Below are 20,472 nucleotides of genomic sequence, written 5' to 3' on the forward strand. Positions count from 1 at the left end.
TGGCAAAGGTATGTAGGATATAATGGAATATCAGTAAGGATTTTAGGCTATACAAATAATTATTTACTAACTACTTGAACTTAATACAACATTGTATTGTGGTACTCAATACATACATGCTTTGTGACCAAACAATGGAGGAGTTATTTAATCTTATGAAAGGACAATACAAATGGTAAACCTTTTGTGAATGTTTTTTTAAGACCTCGCGGGTACCCTGTAACTTTCATTTAGTTTCAAGCTCAGGTGTAGCTTGTGCAGAACAAACTGAGTAACCATTACCATTTCTCCTCCTGATCTAGATACAGGCATGCACGCCAAGAAGTGTGAAGACCAGGGGTCACGCAGAGGAAAGGCTTTTGACTCAGCAAACCGTGCTTATGAGGAGAAGCAGATCAGCAATGAAGTAAGTAGCACTCATGATGCTTAGTGTTCTGGGTTTAACTGACAAGCATTTGCAATAGGGTTGCACACTGTAAGAAAAGTCCGTAGAAATACGGGCTAATATAGCCTATAGGCTACCGTGTGAAATATATGAAGGAATATTCTGTAATGATTTTTCACAGATCTTTTTGCCGTCTTTTGATTTTGTTTTATTAAATGTCTGTTAAAAGGTACAGAGGATACATGGTGTAATTTACGGGGGGGGGTTATCCCCCCACATTAATCAAAACTAGGCTTTTTTCCGAAGTTTTTGTTCCTTTTCAATGTTTTTTGCCGTTTATTTCTTTTTATTAAATTTTTTTTTTTTTTAACTTTTTTGTCGTCTTTTTTTTTCGAAGTCTTTGGCGTTTTATCTGAGATTTGTCATCTTTTGACGTTTTTGTCTCTTTTTTTTTGGGGGGGGACAATTATTTGGATGTTTTTGTCGCTATTATAAGATACATGCAGACATGTCCTGGGACCTCCCTACATAGTTGGAGATCTCAACCCCCCCCAATATTCAACCCAAAGTTGAGGGTATACTTTCAATTTAGAGAACAGACCTTTTTCACGGCAGACATGTTGACATGTCATATTAGGAAAAGCACAGGTGTATTCAAAACCATTAATGATGGCTGCATTCCACTTAGGAGAGGCCCTGGTATTGTTCATGCTGACTCACTGAAATAGCTTACTGGGACACTTGATGGAATGGAGCCATCGTTAAGGTTATCAATTTCAGCTGTGCTTTTCCTACTATGACAAGTCAAAAATGTCTGCTGTGAAAATGGTCCATTGTCCATACGGAAAAAGGTAGCCTACTGGTAATTTTCTGCCAGAATGTTATCGGTTTTTACAGTGCACATTATTATCGTTTAAAAAAAAAAAATCAATATATAATAAATATCAATTGCCGCAATAAACACATTGCCGCAGCCTTTCGCCACTTCGAGACACTTCGAGACACTTCGAGAGATTTTTTTATCAGCAGAAAACTGCACTTTGGAACTGTCATTCTGTTTTTAGTGCTGCCTTTCATATTCAATTCAATGTTCAATTTGATCAATGAAAGAACGTCGGAAACAATTCAACAAGCAATTTGTTTTATTTTAGCAGAATACTGAAAGCAGCAGAATTGCGCACACTTCAATATCTGTTGATTTATGCATGTAATATCGTTATCGCGATTTTCCACAAAGTTATCGCATTGCATATTTTCCTCGTATCGCACAGCCCTGATTTGCAGGCATGTTTGACAAAGTGAAACAACAAACTGAAATCAACAAACAACAACAAACTAAAATCGCATTTAGTCGTCTCTTTTCGTAGTCAAACATAATGTCGACATGTTTAAAAGTATTTAGTTTTTTAACTAACTAATTTAGTTTTTAGTTTTTTTTATTATTAAAAGGAAGAAAGAAAAGGTCTTTGGGGGAATATCAGAAATGCTCTTTTTCGTCTCAATGTCTGGGTTTGATTGACAGCAGCTGGCAGTGCCGGTGTTGTGACGAAGACTGTTCCCCCGTCAATAGGTGTTTCCCCCTACCTAAACCTGACCCAAAGCTTATCCCTACCATAACTATGGATGGGGACGCTACGCATTTCAACAGAGCGGTAGTTGGTGGATGTGTTTGGCCGCCAATAGGTGACTGTGAGCCGGCTACAGGCACCGCCAGATGAGGGGGGCCATGGTAGTGGAGACAGGCCAGCTAACTAACTTAACGTAGCGGTTAGCTTAGCTGCTGTCAAAATGGCAGGACGCCATTCTCCTTTAAGGTTAGGATAGCCGATTGGTCAGGGGATAGGACCTGTACAAATGGGGTTACGTTACCTTGCGTTCTCATGAACGCCTGGCCAATAAATGCTTTTGAAGGGCGGGTCTTGGCGTGGCCATAGTGGGAGTCGTAATGTCGCGGGCAGGACGGTGTCCGCCTAAAAGTTTTTTAATACACCCGCAAATTAAAGCAGAGTTGGACTAAACAGTGTCCATTAATGGGTTACAAGTCACCAGGATAGTGACCGAAATTGCATGAAACAACAAGCATACAACACAAACGGTGAATCAAAATCGAACATCTAACGTTACACACTTAACGTTAATAATATGCGTTTGTTCTATATCGCAGTGTTAAACTGCAGTGTTTCTGTGATAAAAATTATGTTTTGTCATATTTTAAATAAAATAAATAAAAAAAATCTGGTTATTTCCTTGTTCATTCTCTTCTTTAAAGGTTACATTCAGTAAATGTGATGAGAACCAGGAAAACAGGAGCATCTCCGCCGGAAGGCCCACCAGCTCCAAGAAAAGAGTTGCGACTATCATATTCTCACTGAAAAATGAAGTCGGTGGTCTCGTCAAGGCACTCAGGCTTTTCCAGGTGGGAGTTTTACAGTATATCTAGTTTTAAAAGAATGCTCTGTCATCTTTAAATTCAAATTGCTGAATCTTTTCTGTTGAAATGATCATCTACTGAGGAGTTTGATCTGGATTGGATTTTTCCCACATGTTTTGTTCATCTTGTCTGTTATGTATGTATGTGCAGGAAAAACACGTCAACCTTGTTCATATTGAGTCCCGCAAGTCCAAACGAAGGAATTCAGACTTTGAGATCTTTGTGGATTGTGACACTGACCATGAACAGCTCAAGGAGCTGACTCAGCTGCTGAGGAAGCATACTGATATTGTTGAGATTACTCTATGTGAGGACTCCACTTTACCTGATGATGGTAGGCCATATAACTTTTGACTGAACTGATTTACAATAAGAGTATTTATCTATTCATGCCTAAAAACCTATATAGCACCAACATTAATAGTGTATAGGGCTGGGTACCCAATCCAATACTTTTTAGGCACCGCCTAGTCTATATCGATGACATCCCACTTCTGGGATTGCTCCGGTGCTGCCGGAAATTCCGTTGGATGTCCCTCATTTTCGGCCTTTCTTTGTGTTGGTGTTCTAAACTCCGGTGGATTGATGAGGACTAGGGTTAACCGCTCCTCAGATCTCTGCAGGGTAAATCCAGACAGCTAGACTATCTGTCCAATTTGTGTTTTCTCTCGCACGACTAAAACAACTTTTGAACATCCACCAAAACAAGTTCCTTCCCGAGGCTAATTTGCAGCGGCACCGTTGCTCCGTTCGGCGCTTAGTGCCCCCCAAGACGATTGTGATTGGTTTAAAGAAATGCGAATAAACCAAAGCACGTTTTTCTCCCATCCCAGAATGCTGTGTGGACTAGCCAGACCCTCCTCCGCGGCGCTGTGGAGGAAGGTCTGGTAATACTTTTGAAGCACCGACCGAATTGTCTCCTTAGTATCGAGTATTGAAAAAAATCCCTCGTCATTCAATACCCAATTTCAATACCTAAGTAGTAAACATCAGTGTCAGTGAGCCAATAAGCATGCAGCATGCTTCTACCAAGATCTAATAATGTCTGTGATTGGCTGTTTAATGTTACGCGTCGTAGAGACACGCAGGAAAAACTCTACGTCACGCACAGACACGGGGCTCACATACTAAGAGCTGAAAAATAAACAAAAGATTTGTGAAATTTGTGTTTTATAAAATTGATATCCAAAAAAAGTATTATTTTGGAACCGGTATGGTATCTAAGTCACAGTATTGGTATCAGTACCGGTATCGTTAATTGATACCCAGCCCTAATAGTGTATAGTTATAACAGATTTTCTAATTGAGCTGAAATTGAATTGTATAGCAGCTCGGCTTCTATGGGACTTTAAAGCGTGAGCACCTTATCCCTAGTTTTAGCCTCGCGCCACTGGCTCCCTATCCGCTTCAGGATTGATTTTAAGATTTAATTGCTTGTTTTTAAGATTTTAAATGGGTTGGCGCCTTCTTATTTATCTGAGCTTTTACACTTGTTCACACTCCTGCCAAAGCACTGATGTTGTCCAATCAGTGGCTCCCCCATGTTCCCAGATCCAGGTTAAAAAATAAAGGTGGCCGAGGCCTTTTCAGTAGCCGCTCCAAATCTTTGGAATAGTTTACTGATTCAAATATAAGAATTGCTTGGACCGCTGAAACTCTCAAGTCCTTGCTTAGGGAACCACTTCTATTCGTTGGCTTTCAATTCCTGTTGCTTTTTGACAGCTTGACCTTTTCTGCTGTTGGTCATTTGATATATTTGTTTATGTATTTTATCCTTTTTTTGTTTTTAAATGTGCTATATAATTAAATTTGATTTTCAGATATGGCCGGCGTGCCCTGGTTCCCTAAGAAGATCTCTGACTTGGATCTGTCTGCCAACAGGGTTCTGATGTACGGCTCTGAATTAGATGCCGATCATCCGGTATGTAGGACAGACACCGCTGTTACAGTGTACCTTTGATACTTTCTTAACTTTTATGATAAGGAAATTGTGAAAACGTAAACTGAGATTGTGAGTGTGTTTTTGCAGGGTTTTCAAGACAACATTTACCGTAAAAGAAGAAAATATTTTGCTGATTTGGCTATGAGCTACAAAATGTAAGTTCCATTGTTTCTCGGACTGTGAATGTAAATTGTTTCATTTCTGCTTTGATGCATGAAATTGATTTGGGTGACATTTCCATAATGTAAGGATAAACCCCTTTTGATGTGCAATCTCATCGTGGGGTAGGTCATGGACAATAACAATCAATAAAGGCAAAATATCAAATATAAAAACACACTTAAGCAAAAAGTTTCCCCTACAACCCCAAACCACATCTAACACATCTCTATTATATATGCATCATCTCCACAAAACTAACAATATGAATTAGGAAAAAAATTATTTAACCTATAAGCTATTAAAAGGAAGAGAGAAAAAAATCAGAATAACAAAGCTTAAAGATCCAATTTTGAAATATTTGGGTAAACAAGCAAATAAGTAGTGAATAAGACAATAACACAGTTTTGTGTGATTTTTGAAAGTTATTCCCATTTGAAGTTGCTTTTCATGTAAAGGCTTGTCCCCCTATTTCCTTAGAAATCAGACCCAACAAAGGATGTTGAGTGTGTATGGAATTAAATGATGTTTTAAATATAAAGAATAGTTGCATACATGTATTTAAAAAAAAAAAGCAACCCATGAACATGTCTCAGAGTAACATTAAAGTCTAGTCTGGATCAACAAAAGTAGGCCTACATTTCCAGGATAATGCCTGCCGTCCGGCACCGGATTTAAAGAAATACAAACAAAACAGAACATTATTTTTTTTTTAACAATGTTTTTATTCATTTTCATTCAAATACAATTTGAATGAAATTCAAACCGGTCAAATGGCCTCCAGATTTTGTCATACACCCCCAATTTGCCTCACAATACAGTATATATGTCAGTCTCTCAATGGACATGCAGTACATTGCGCCATATTCTTGATCCAAGCACTAATTGTAAGCACCTCCATTTTCTTCCAAATGAAAGCTATAGTCCTTTTTGCCTGCTGATAGCAAAATCCATAAGTTTATATTCTTGGGGTTTCAGATTTAGATGTGTTGGATACAGGTACAGCGAAATCATCTTAGGGTCAAGTGGAATGTTCACAGATAAGATGAACATAGTTTTATTGATCACCTCCCTCATTTTGTCACGCTCCCAGACACAGTGCATAAATGTTCCTTTAGCCTCATTGCATTTAAAACAAAGGTCCGGTACTGTTGTATTTATTTAATTTATCAGGAGTTGTGTATACCATTGTGCATCAGCCATTTATTTTGGAGTAGCTTTAAATTAGAGTTTGCTGTTTTTAAAGCCAAACATTATTAGCCCCTATATCAGAAGGTTACCTTGTGCAGCCAGACCATGATACTCCAGCGCTGTGGAGATCTGGCAATGCGTGACTTACAGTAAGGGGTAAAGAGTGCTGGACCTCAGTTAAAAGGTTGCCCTGGCTACGGCCCTGATTGCAAACTACATTTAAAGGATGAAGATGTGTTTTAGAGACGCTTAGCTATAATCGACGATCGGAAAAAGTATCTGTGAGACAATTTGTTTGTTTTTTCACTTGGAGAGATAAAATGGTAAAAAGTAAGTAATAGTGGCGGTACATCCTTCTCAATAATTAAAGGTGCTCTAAGCGATGTTGGGTGACGGCACTTCTTGTTGACGTTCAAAGTATTTTCACCCCCCAACCCCCACCCCCAAATCCGTCTTGTTGGTTATTGGCTGGAACGCTGGAAGACTGTTTGTTATGTTTGGTGGTGCAGGTTTGAGCAGTGTTTTTTGTTGCCGTTTGTGGAGCCTGGGCTGTCTACAGAGAGCGCGTTTTTTTTTTTTTTTTTTACAGTGTGTTCAGGGGACAGACAGCTAGCGGATAGTGAGGAGATGTTTGCTGTATGTGACATAAATGTTGTAGCCTAAAAAACGCGTGACATCGCTTAGAGCACCTTTAATCTAACCCACTTCAATTAAAGAAACACTTATACACAAATACTGTACTACAAAATGACACCGTATTTATTCGTTCGCGACATTGCTACATTGTTTCCATCCATGTTTTTATATGAGCTCTCAAAGTTGTATAATATATTGTTATCTTGACGTCAATGAGCTAACTAACTCTTTGTCTGTCAGTGGCGATCCTATTCTTCGTATCGACTTCACAACAGAGGAGGTGCGTACCTGGGGCGTGGTGTTCAGGGAGCTCATCAAGCTGTACCCCAGCCACGCCTGCAGGGAGTATCTGAACAACCTCCCTCTGCTGACCAAACACTGTAACTACAGCCAGGACAACATCCCCCAGCTGGAGGACGTCTCACACTTCCTCAAGGGTAAAGCATGATTTATGCTTCTGCATTAAATTGACGCCGTGGCTACATACATAGGTACATGGAGATACCGACCCTACGCCGTAGCCTGACGCGCACCTGTCGAAAAATGTAACTACACATCACGGCGTAGCGTTACATTTCCCCCGACTCATTTCCTCATTCTCCTTCTCCATAAACAACATGAAATTCTTCCATCTTTTTAAAATGATCCAGCTTTTCTTTCTGAGTGTCTCAGCAAACAACATGATAGGAACAGGAGTAACCACGGCTGAGTGGCCTTAGGAACTGTTTGTCTAATGACAAGAGGATGTCAGCTCCACAAAATCTTCAACCCATCACTCAACAAGAAAGACAAAACATGAATATCATGATCATGATTTTTTTTTTCATGTTTTATTTTTATTTTAGGTACTTACATTATTTTCTGCTAAACCTTCCCAAAGGAAAAGTCTAAAGTTACTCACCATATAGTGAGGTGAGGTGAGGTTACATGACATTGCCTAGCCTTAAGAATTAGGTAATGCGTCTACTCTGAAAAAAGACTCTTAAGCAATGTGTTCTACAAACATTGGGCATCATGTAAGACCATTTTCTTAGTCTTACCCTAAACCTCTCTTACTTTTTTCAGTGAGGCTTGCACGTAGTGTACCAAAGTCTTAACTGCACAAACTCATCTGTAAATGGATTGTTTTAACTTGATGAACACCACCTGTACATGAGTTAGTGCACATTCATAAAACTTGATCATTAGTGTAATCAGTGCTCCAAATATCAGCATAACGCCCCGATCAGACAGGGCATGTTTTAGCAGCCTGGGGAGGCTTTTTGTAATTGTTTTCAATGAGAGGGAAGCGTTTTGCTCGCTACTTTTGTGCCTCGTGTTTTTCCGCTGTATTCACCTCCTGTTTTTGCAGCAGCGCCCTGAAGCCTCGGGTTGAATTTTTGGTTTTTAACTCAGAGAGGACAATGACCAACGCCATCAACTTCACAGCAAACAAACAGACGGCTGAAGACAGGCGATTTGGTGGTTGCATAGCAAGAAAACAAAAAGACAGACTGATAGCGTCTTCTACAAAAAAAGGCAATTCATCGAATCACCCGTCCTCAGCCAGCGGTTATTTTGCTGTGAAAGTTGGGCTTTTCTTTTCCCACTGAGTGAATGTTTTAATTTTTTATTTTATTTGAGGCGTTCAGGGTGCTCTGGCAAAAAAAAAAAAAAACACAAGATGCTGCTTAGCAAAATGCTTCACTACTCACATTGAACTATTTTTAAAAAAGCTGCCCCAGGCTGCTAAAACTTGCTCTGTCTGAGGCCTAAAGTTTTTGTGACAAAATCGGGAAACAACAAAGTCAAAGAAGTATTGACAGGTGTGTGTGTGTGTGTGTGTGTGTGTGTGTGTGTGTGTGTGTGTGTGTGTGTGTGTGTGTGTGTGTGTGTGTGTGTGTGTGTGTGTGTGTGTGTGAAGAGCACTCAGGCTTCATCATTCGGCCAGTTGCAGGGTACCTCTCCCCCAGAGACTTTCTAGCGGGTCTGGCCTTCAGAGTATTCCACTGCACTCAGTATGTCCGCCACAGCTCCGAGCCTTTGTATACACCTGAACCGTGAGTACACACACAAGACTTTCACTTAATACTACCGTTTTTTTGATTTTGAGTTCTTCAGTGAAGCAATATACCTGCGTTTTCCTTCTGAAATGTGTGTTTGATGCAGAGACACATGCCATGAGCTGCTGGGACACGTTCCTCTGCTTGCTGAGCCCAGCTTCGCCCAGTTCTCTCAAGAAATTGGTTTAGCATCGCTGGGAGCTTCAGATGATGCTATACAGAAACTGGCCACAGTGAGAAAACACACACACACACACACACACACACACACACACACTCAAAACCAAAGAGGAGACCAAAACTAAAAAGGGTGAATATTTTTATTGGCACCGTTATTTTTGTGTTGTCGATATGAACTTCTGTGTTCAGATTAGGTGCTGTAACAACTGAGTACAGTGTAGTGCTAAAAAAAACAGCACAACATGATTTGGCTGCTGAACAGCATACATTTTATTGAGACCAGCTGTCATGTTCATATTGACTGCTTGTGTCTCCCCTAGGTGACTTTTTAGCCCCACATCCCTTATAGGCGGCAGGCCCATATGAAATCTGTGCCTGCAGGATGCCAACAACACCTCTGCAGAGTTTAAACGATTTTAAATCGTTCTTTGTAATCCTAAATTAATACTGTCTATCACATTACAAGCAAAAAAAATATTCCGCTAAATTCCGCAGATTTCATTCCATTCATTCATTTTCATTTTAAAAAAGAATCTGCAGATTCCTTTTGGGTCTGCTTAAAAGATACAAAGCAAGATTTGTTTGTCAAAGTTCACCAAAGTTGAACTTCAGGTGAAAAATGAATGTCGATTCACGTTGACCACTCTAGTGAATCCACTGATTACCTCAGTCCAGTGAAATGTCGCCATTTTAAATGTTGATGTGACCAGGCCGAAAAGGTATAACATGCAGTCTTTTCCACAAAAAAACAATGTATAGACTATAATATAAAAGTAATTCCTCTCAGTTGTCACTTATGATCACTAGAAGCGTGTGGTGGTGTCTGTATGTGTGTTCTCTTTTCTTCTGATTTTGGTGAGTGCGGGACGTTTGTGGGTGTCAGCAAAGAGTCTTTGGGCTCCACGTGGGTGTGTAACCCCCAGCCAATAACAGTGTGCAGCCTGCTCTCATTTCCAACTGCCGCAGCTAACCCAGTACTACACACAGTCTATGTTTTCAATAGGTATTTTCTAACAAGTAGAATTAATTTAGATAGAAATCACTTATTTTGCTTTACCTGGATTTTAAGGTTTTGAGTGTGCATCGTCAGCATAGCAATGGAAAGTGCTTTGCATTTATGAAGTAGCGGTGTAGCAGGTGGGATACTATAGGTTACCTCCCCTTTCTCTGCTTTAAAAAAAGAGACTTCAGATACAGTATTAGGGGACCACTAAGGTCTATATAAAAGAGACTTCAGATACAGTATTAGGGGACCACTAAGGCCTATATAAAAGAGACTTCAGATACAGTATTAGGGGGACCACTAAGGTCTATATAAAAGAGACTTCAGATACAGTATTAGGGGACCACTAAGGCCTATATAAAAAGAGACTTCAGATACAGTATTAGGGACCACTAAGGTCTATATAAAGAGACTTCAGATACAGTATTAGGGGACCACTAAGGCCTATATAAAAGAGACTTCAGATACAGTATTAGGGGACCACTAAGGTCTATATAAAAGAGACTTCAGATACAGTATTAGGGGACCACTAAGGCCTATATAAAAGAGACTTCAGATACAGTATTAGGGGACCACTAAGGTCTATATAAAAGAGACTTCAGATACAGTATTAGGGGACCACTAAGGTCTATATAAAAGAGACTTCAGATACAGTATTAGGGGACCACTAAGGTCTATATAAAAGAGACTTCAGATACAGTATTAGGGGACCACTAAGGTCTATATAAAAGAGACTTCAGATACAGTATTAGGGGACCGCTAAGGTCTATATAAAAGAGACTTCAGATACAGTATTAGGGGACCGCTAAGGTCTATATAAAAGAGACTTCAGATACAGTATTAGGGGACTTCAATCAAGTTAGTCAAATACGCATTTGTATTTTGTATATATATATATATATATATATATATATTGGGTAGTAACGGATTACATGTAATCTGGATTACGTAATCAGATTACAAAAATCAAGTAACTATAATCAACCCATATTACAATTAAAGGAATTGTAATCAGATTACAGTTATATTGTTGAGGATTACATAGTAGTTACATTACTGATTACAAAAATTGCCATGTAATTTGTAGTCAGTAATGGATTACATTTCAAAGTAATCTGACCCAACCCTGCATATATATATATATCCTATATATATATATATATATATATATATATATATATATATATATATATATATATATATATATATCCTTACCATATGCACACACACATAACTTGTTTGGTGCTATGATCTTCAACAGGGGGTCCTGGGCCCTTAGGGGGTCCTCAGAGTTGCTGTAGGGGGGGCCACCAAATTATTTTTTGATATTTCTTTGAAAGTTTTTCTTGTTGTTGAAAAAACCTAAAAAACATTTAATTTACACAATATTGATGATTCGATTTAGTTAATCTTAAGGATACACTGTACCTTTCACATGTATGTTTCACGTTAAAACATGATGTATACATATAAATACTGATCCATCAATTTCCATCTAACTTTATACAATATAAGTAGTAGGGGGTCCCTGCTCTGTCTCTCTTTCAGTTATGGGGTCCTTGGCCTAAAAAACGTTGAAGACCCCTGGTTTAGTGACATCTGTTACTTACATTCTAAGACTGTGTATGAATAGGATGATGTCAAAATGACAACCTGTTTTGTTCTAGTGTTATTTCTTCACAGTGGAGTTTGGTCTATGTAAGCAGGATGGCAGGCTCAGGGCCTATGGAGCTGGACTCCTCTCCTCCATCAGTGAACTCAAGGTAACATATCACCTGTTGTCTAACTTTAAACAGGGCTTACAGGTTCATCTGCTGCACTTTCCCTATACTGTGAATTTCCATGTGAGTAACTGCTTAGTAGTCCTGCTCAGGTTTTCTTACATGCGCTTCAGAAAATAAGGTTTCAAAGAAAGTTTGCTGAAGATGTGTCCCTTTGGATCATAACTTCTGGACCGAGAAACATTTTCTTTTCATATTATAGTTCCTTCGTTACCACAAAGCCATTGATTGTAAATATAGCAACAGTAATTGAACATTTGATTTATTTATTTTTTGCCTAATGATAATAACTAATACTGACCTAACCAATCAAATCGATATTGCATCAGCTAATCTAAAGCAATAGGTGGTCAGAAATGCTTAGCTAGCTTTTACTACCAGTGAAGAGAATTTTGAGAGGAAAGTGTTAGGAATTATGTCTAAAATAAGGCCCTAAAGCCTGTCAAATCTGACTCCAATTTATTAATTCCTGCGTCTTCTTTCATCGGACTTAGGTTTGCCAGAACACAAGCATTAATCTGAGACGAAGAGTTCAGTTAAGCAAGTTTACTGAAAGTCCAGCATTTAAGTTTACAAAACACAATTGTGGTTTCACAAAATGACAAAGTCCAGGAGTCAAGAATTATGAACCCTGTCTAGCCCAAAATCCACATCTCTTATCCTCTTTGCATGAAGGCGTTCCTCTCCTCCCCCGCAGATGTTTCCAGCTCATTACACACACCCTCCGCATTCCTCAAAAGCTCATGCATGCTTAAAAGGAAGAAAAACCTGACATCCTTGGATACGTACATGTAAACAAAGTTATATGGTACACACATATAACTTAAAAGGTTTATTTAGATAGGGACAGATACAAAAAAACATAGATAAACTTCAACAGTCATCTGATGTATGTATCATAGTGTTTTTAACCGAAGCTAATTCTCGACACTTGCCCCTAGTAGGGCTTTTGGTTACAAATAAAAATACAGATTTACATTATTATTAAAAATACAATAAAGATGAAATAGAATGAAATGAAAATGTATACAATTAGCACAGTGTAAAAAACTAAATATGAGAGCAAGATTGTTCCCGAATTAGCCACAATTTGGTATTTTTTGGCTAATATTGGGATACATTTCAAGTGGTCTGGCAGAAAGTTCCATAATTTTGCCCCTTTTACTGAAAATGCAGTTTGGGCAAATGATGTTCTACGGAAAGGGATGCTACAATTGCCTTTTAACGCTGCTCGGGTGATGGTTCTGGTACCACTTTGCTGTTTTATTATTGTCCTGCAAAGGGGAAGAGGAGCAGCGTTATTTAGGCATTTGAAGACCAATTAAACAAAATGCAGGGGGGTAAAACTAGCAAAGCTTAAAATCTTATGTTTGCTTAAAATTTGGCAGTGATGATACCTTATTCTCTTCTTGTCTAGGACTTTCAAAGCTCGGTTATATAGACACTCTATGGTCTTAACTGATGTCTGGTGAGCTTGGGACCATGTGGTCAAGCCATACGATATGTGTGAGAAAATCAGAGAATTTAAAAAAATAAAAGCACAGTCAAGAGTCAGGCAGTTTCTTATCATCCTAAAGCAGTCCAAGTTGGCCTTAACGGTTTTATAGATTTTCTTGATATGAACTGATAGTCTATAATTATTCCCAGATACTTCACTGCAGGTACTTGTTCAATAAGCTCCCCATTAATTTGTACATTCAAGAGCTGTGTTAAAGGTAGTTTTTGAATGGAAAAGCAGACAGAGTTTGTTTTTTTGTGTTTAAAGTTAAACAAGATGAAGCCAGCCAAGATGATATTTTATCTAAGTTGACATTTAGTTTGTCAGCCACAGAAGTACAGGTATTACCAGATGCATACACCACTGTGTCATCTGCATACATCTGTAGACCTATATCTGGACATACCTGCCCTGAGGGATCCCTGTTTCAATTTGGAGAAAGGTGGATCTCACGTCACATCCACATTTTACTAACAGTGTGGCCAATGATCTAACCATTCCTTATAAGGCCTGTCTATTGCAACTTATTCTGAGCTGCAGGATGACAACACACACACACAAACGTCTTCCCCAAGTCTATACATAGTGCAAGGAATAGTACTTATTACTGAAGTAACACATCTAGTTTATAAAAATATTTCTACAAAAGACAAAACACTTCACATGTCTCCTATTCTGTGTGTGTGCTAATCCACGTTACTGAAAAATTGCGGTCCTTACTCCGCTCTGCTCTGAAGCAGCGACGCAGCGGTGCTCGTACACGTCTGTGTGGGCGCTTAGCCCCGAGGACAGGGGGACGGGTTAGACGGAGCCCCGAGAAGATGCTACTTTCAAATCTTGCTAGCTTTTCAACATTATCATCCCTGCCTTTAAAGGTCCAGTGTGTAACGTTTTTGGTTGTTCATTATCAAAATCTGTGTTGCCTGTTCACAAACCTTTTTCATGAATGTTTACCACCACCATCAAGTCCAAGTATTCCTTTTGGCTTGAAATTTTTCATTTGCATTTGCATGAACTGGGGTAGACGCTCCATATTCATGCGCCATCTTCAAATACATTAGCCGGTAAGGGACATACAGGACACACTGCTCCGCCTTTCGCGTTTTCGCTGTCACATGATAAACTCACAGGTGCTGCTAATGGGCGGCCCCGGCAAGTTTGAAGAAGGAAACATGGAGGACCACACATATTCAAAATCCAAATTTCAGGAACAGGAGTCAGGAGACCGGCTTTTTGAAGCGTGAAGGCTACTGTAGCTGTAATACGTACTTTGAACTGTGTGGTGCAAAAGAGTTGATTGCGATATATGATCTCAACGCTGGGATAAATTCCTACACATTGGACCTTTAAGAAGGGCAGTGGTAGGTAGGCCGAGGCGGAGGCACAAAAACAAAGAAAGGCCCAGGTTGCAGTCCAGATGTATTTATTTACAGGATGGTAACATCAAGCTCTGCAACCATAGTTTCAAGTGCAACGCCCGGCCCAAGAAAATAAAATGAATTCAAGAGAAGACACATTTACCAATAGAAAAATATGGAATAACTAAATGCAAAACATAAAAAAATAAATAAAAATAAACCCCATACACAGACTTGATGTATTTATAAACAGAAGTGGCTATGCAGCATTATCTCAGTATTTAAATGTCTACAATTTGTCTCTCTCTTCTATTAGCATGCTTTGTCTGGCAAGGCCAATATCCTTCCGTTTGACCCCGTGGTGACCTGTAACCAGGAGTGCAAAATAACTACGTTCCAAGACGTTTACTTTGTTTCTGAGAGCTTTGAGGAAGCCAAGAACAAAATGAGGTCAGTAGAAATAAGTGCATTGCCCAAAAAGAAAAATTAACCATTTCTTCACCAACAGCATCTACTGTATCACAGCAAAAGTTGGTAAAATTGTTTTTTAGTCTCCATGTTGTGACAGTTAGCATACCCAAGCATCAAGGAGATAACTCACAGTGTGTTTTTATGTTAATGTATTTAGTTAAATTAAAATTCGGTGTATTTCAAAGTCCTCCCTTTGTTGGGGATTTAACACTGTAGTGATGGATCCTGGAATTTCCCTTTTCATTTTGATATGTTTTTGAATTGTTTTTAAATGACTACACACAAAACGACGGTTGGATGATTTTCTAGCTACAATGCTACAATGATGTAGAAGGTTGAACTAGGCTGTGGATATAACTGACTTTGCTGTGTCTGCAGGGAGTTTGCAAAGACCATTTGGCGTCCATTCACGGTACGCTACGACCCGTACACCCAGAGCGTGGACGTCCTGAAGGACACCAACAGCATCAATGACATGGTGAAAGACATCCGGCATGAGCTGGACATTGTAGAAGATGCCCTGAACCGACTCAACAAAGACCTGAGAGTCTGAGGGTCAGAAGAGGCTAGCTGGGTTTGAAAGGTTTGGGTGGGGACCAGTGGGTTGGGGCTGGGTATACATAGATGGGAGATTAGATGGGGATGAGGGGGTTGGTAAGAATGGATTTCACGAAACTAGGATACTGACCTTAATCCAAGATGGATAGTTAAACTAAGCTGTAGTGATTCGATTATCTTTAGTAGAGTTATAATCATACAGCACTTAGTGCCTCCTTCATGGGACAGGCCTGTAAGCTGCAGAGTGCACTTGGCCTCAAGTTAGCCTTACACTCTGTCTCAAATCATGTTTTTGTGTACTTACACTTGCTATTTTGAGTACATATTGTGTTTATGCTGACGAAGTATGGCCAAATACAGCGCACTATAAGTAACCGAATATGGCACTTGAAACAGTAAAAATATTCAGTGTGGAGCGCTGGAGCCTACTCTCGATCACCGGTCTACGTAGCGACAGCTACGGGACCACCAACGTAACTCTTGAATATGTGACGGGCGAGGAAGCTGCAGCGGTTGTGATTGAAATGGAGAAAACCAAACTTTACAAATTTTTATCATTGATTTTTTTTTATTGCAACGTCATCATTTTACAACTCAAATCCGTACACAATACAGGTTACAAAAAAACATTTTGATTTATCCTATCCCTCTACCCTTATCCCTTACACTACCCCCATCCCTCCCTCCACCTTCTTCCTTATTTCCCCAGCTCCCCTCCTTCCCTCCATCAACCACCATAATAATAATAATATCCACTCAATGATATCATTCTTATCTAGTTAGAAGATCTTTTAACTTAGATATCAAATCTGTCAACATTGAAATCGTATTTGGTTGTGCATCGTTGACTCGTGCTGAAGATAGTTCCAGGTAAGAAATGTCCAAAAAACTCCAAGTCAGTGAGAACTTGAAATATCATGAGGAGGTTTCCAACGTTAGAATACAATGTTCTTGGCTGCAGTCAAGCCTGTTAGCCAGACTTTGCAAGTTTTTTTATACAAATGTAATTTATACATTGTTGCGTGCCAACGAGGCAACGATGCTCCACCTGGCTGCAATTTACCATTAAAAAAGAATGTGGAGAATAATTTCCAGTAAGTGCATAACGGCCGTGCGCGATTCCAGACAACACTACCCTGTCAAATGTTACTCACTACAAGTGAGTACATAGTGTTCACAGTGTACTGCATGTAAATGTACTCACGGAAGTATCCAAATTGAGACACACTTTGGTGTGGCAAGAAGGTTGGGGCAGTATTTGGGGGGAGCTGTGCTAAAACCTTGATAAAGTCACCAATCTCCACGTATTCATGGAATAATGACTGGGAAACCAATATATCTGAAAACTAAATCAGCCTAAAATCAGCCAAAGTCCGTCATTTAAGGGAATTACGGCCGGTCAATCCATAATGTAAATGTAACGAGTAATGTAGGAGTGCATAATTCTGTGATTGATTTCTATGGTCAAATATGACCATAACAATGCAGGAAATGTGGAGTGATAATGTCTTTCCTAAATGGGTTACTGTTGTAATTTATGTGATAGAATTTGAATAAATGTATAATAATGTTAAAAATAATAGATTTTTTAAATATAAATATAACATCAAAATTCCTAACTTTGTTGCCACAATGTAAAGGTTAATGTATAATGCTAAGCCAATTGACACTGTAAAGATGGATCCTGGTATTAAATGTTTCTGCTGACTGCTGCTGATTTGTTTGTCTTCTCTCTATTAATGGAGCACTGTGGGGTGTTGCTGACCGCAATGGATTACAATGCCTTCGTTGAATATAATATAGATATGGACTAGGCTTTATGTAGTGGATACCAATCCAATAAAAATAGAAGAAAACAAAGTTGTGCTCGGAAGCAACCCACACGTAGCGGCACAAATAGCCTGTGTATCCTGAAGAAGGCTGTTTGTGCCGCTACGCGTGGGTTGCTTGCCCAGTTCTATTTTTAATGTACTAAGATTCTGATATGAAATACATTTTAATTTTTTGCAAGAAGAGTGCCTTGGACCAATAAAAACAAAGCTCCAAGTGGCCTCTGTGAAAAAGGCTACCTTTGTTCCTTTCTCCCAAGGCCCTACTCCCTAAATTAAGTGTTTTGTGTCTGCTTGATCCTTAATTTCAGTGTCATGTTTTAAGTTATTCGATGAATTATCATTTGATGTGTATAAAATGACATAGGCCTGTCCGTATACAGTATATATATATATATATATATATATAGGTAGTGATGTCAGCAGTAACTGATCTATGAAAATGGAATGGTGTTTTCCAGATCCAGAGTGTTGAATGTTGCCTTTTCAGTTTAGCTCACTCTATACATACTGTACCTGTACAGGTGCTAAGTTCCTGTTAGGGGAGGCTGAGATTTTAAAGTGTCTTCAGGAGAAGGGGAGAAAGAGGAAGGAGTTGGCAGCTTGCTGTGAGGTTGCTGTTTTTTGTTGTTGTTTGACATTATTTTGCCTCAGTTTAATTTAGTTTTTTTTTATATTCCTATATTCTTGGGGGCTATTGCACAAAACCAGGATAAGGGATTAAGCTAGATATTCCAGTTATCCTGGATAAATTTAGCCTTGACTTGGTTGCACGAAAGCTGAGGAACCTAAGTTACCATAGAGATTTATTCTGTGCAGCTAGCCTGCTCCTGACCAGGTTAACAGCCAGGATTTATTAATCCTGGAGCCTTTTCTGTTCACTCAGCAGTGCTTTTTACCTTATTGTTATCAGCGGCTCACTCTGTGCAAAGAATACACAATGCGTATTCTCCATTTTAGCATCAGTAAATTAGAAATCTCTGATCGACATTGCGGTCTGTTAAAGAAAGCCGTGAACGCCCATCTGTCCGAATTACTTCAGCCTGGCTTGACCTAGTCGCTCCTCCTCCTCAGCCTGGCTTGGCCTTCGTGAAACGCACCTAGCCAGGATGCACAGATTAGACTAGGTCAAGCCTCGCTTTATCGCAGTTATCCTGGATTTATAAATTCTACTTTTGTAAAAAAAAAAAAAAAAAAAAAACACAGTTATCTCCAAATGGAGCTTTCTCTCCCACAGACAGAACTTTTTTTCAACTCCCTGAAACGCCTCGCCCACATTCCTGTTTGAAATTCCTCAATCAGTGATGTCACTGATTGAGAAAGCCAGCCCAGATTTTCATATGTGATGTCTGCCACAGCCCGCCCAGTGGCTAGCTTGAATTTAGTTGACTAATCACAAAAACAGTGGACCAGCTGACCAATCAGAGCAGATTGGGCTCTTCAGAAAGGTGGCCAAGAGCTCAGACAGTGGGCTTGTTGGAGATGAGCCAGGTCTGCGCAGAATCGATCACCGGCGATGGCCGCCCAATGCATTCTGGTTAGATTTGTGTCCTACTTGATCCCGACTTGCTCTGAAGTTATGCACACGTGGGCAATGATAACCTCACGAGATCAAGGCAGACCTAGTTTTTAGGGCATGCTGGGAAACGCCTGACTCTCAGCTGATCTAACAGCTGATTGGTTCAGAATCGACTCAACATGATGACGTTTTATATATTTTTATTGTTTTTGAATTGGAGGGATTTTAATTGCTATTTGTTTGATTTAAAGGCTTATTCTGTACAGAACACATGTTGTGTGGCTGATGGTAGTCTCGATTTGACAGACCCTCCTCCAAAGCGTGCTGAAGGAGGGTCTGGCTACTCCATATAGCATTCGGGGATGGGAGGAAAACATGCTCTGGTTTAATGCCATTTCTTTAAACCAATCAGAATCGTCATGGGCGCTGCTAAGCTCAGCACAGAGCAGCTGCAAAATAGTTGTGCGAGAGAAAACTCTGCCTGGATTTACCCTGCAGAGATCTGAATTTCCTGCGGCACCGCAGCAATCCCCGAAGTGTAACATCAAGGATATAGACTAGGCTGATGGTGACGTTTAGAAGTCAGAGAGACTAAATCCGTTCAGATTCCAGATCATCTACAGTCTGTTGTTTATTAACATCAGCAACAGATTGCACGTAGAGCATTTTAACAGCTACTCTGTCATAATAAAAAAAATAAAAAAACTTGAGACAGCGTACAAGCTGATATATGGGTCTGATGGTTTTAATGACCTAACAGGATGTCTGTGTGTTTCTGTGACTTATTGTTCAGCCTGAAGGCTGCTGGAAACTGCTATAAACTGTCCGACTTGACCGCAGATTTTTGTCACCGTCCACATCTGCCGCTGCCATCCACTTTACAGGCGAGACGCAGCTCATCTCGAACGTGCCTAGTGTTTCAGGCAGAGGAGCTGCAGCAATGGGCAGCATGATAAACATGTTTTTTGAACATCAAAGCATGTAAACCCATTGTAGTAGACCCCAACAGTACAAATATGACACTGAAAATGAGTATAGGGGCTCTTTAAAGCACAAGTGGAGTGGAGAAAAACAGGAGGATGCACACACAGGTTTTCCAAGCTGGGTGATACAAACCCCTAGTTTGTGCACCCTCACGTCAACATAGAGTCCAGAATGGATCCACAAGTCACGAGGGAGGTTGTGGTTGAGAAAAGAAATACACATTACCTTTTAATCTGCCGGAATATCAATAACATCAGACATAAAGTGAGTGCATCACACAGTTATCTAGAGAATCTTCTAGTTCATGTGCTGGTGATCAGTACAGTGCCATAGTGAGTTTAGAAAAGGGTGAACTGATGTGAGAGGGCATGTATGCCTTTGCTGCCAAGTTGACAGTCTAGAGACACAACAGGAAGTCGGGGGAGAGCCATCGAAAGATGTTGACTGTGGTCTCTTTTAGGCCCCTCTTCTCATTTCTCACTTTGTACATCCTTGATTCCTTTCC

The 20,472-nt window shown here is 39.7% G+C and overlaps 1 protein-coding gene across 1 annotated transcript; it reads left to right on the forward strand.

Moving 5' to 3' along the window:
- The first annotated feature begins 3,064 nt into the window (after positions 1-3,064).
- LOC144521914 (tryptophan 5-hydroxylase 1-like) lies at positions 3,065-15,641 on the forward strand. Its single transcript, XM_078256590.1, has 9 exons — positions 3,065-3,150; positions 4,637-4,737; positions 4,846-4,913; positions 6,985-7,181; positions 8,648-8,783; positions 8,893-9,019; positions 11,637-11,732; positions 14,923-15,056; positions 15,456-15,641. Exons 2-9 carry the CDS (start codon positions 4,639-4,641, stop codon positions 15,628-15,630), a joined length of 1,032 nt encoding a protein of 343 aa, XP_078112716.1. The 5' UTR covers positions 3,065-3,150; positions 4,637-4,638; the 3' UTR covers positions 15,631-15,641.
- The last annotated feature ends 4,831 nt before the right edge of the window (positions 15,642-20,472 follow it).

This window comes from Sander vitreus, chromosome 1 (genome assembly GCF_031162955.1).
Source record: "Sander vitreus isolate 19-12246 chromosome 1, sanVit1, whole genome shotgun sequence".
Lineage (NCBI taxonomy): Eukaryota > Metazoa > Chordata > Actinopteri > Perciformes > Percidae > Sander > Sander vitreus.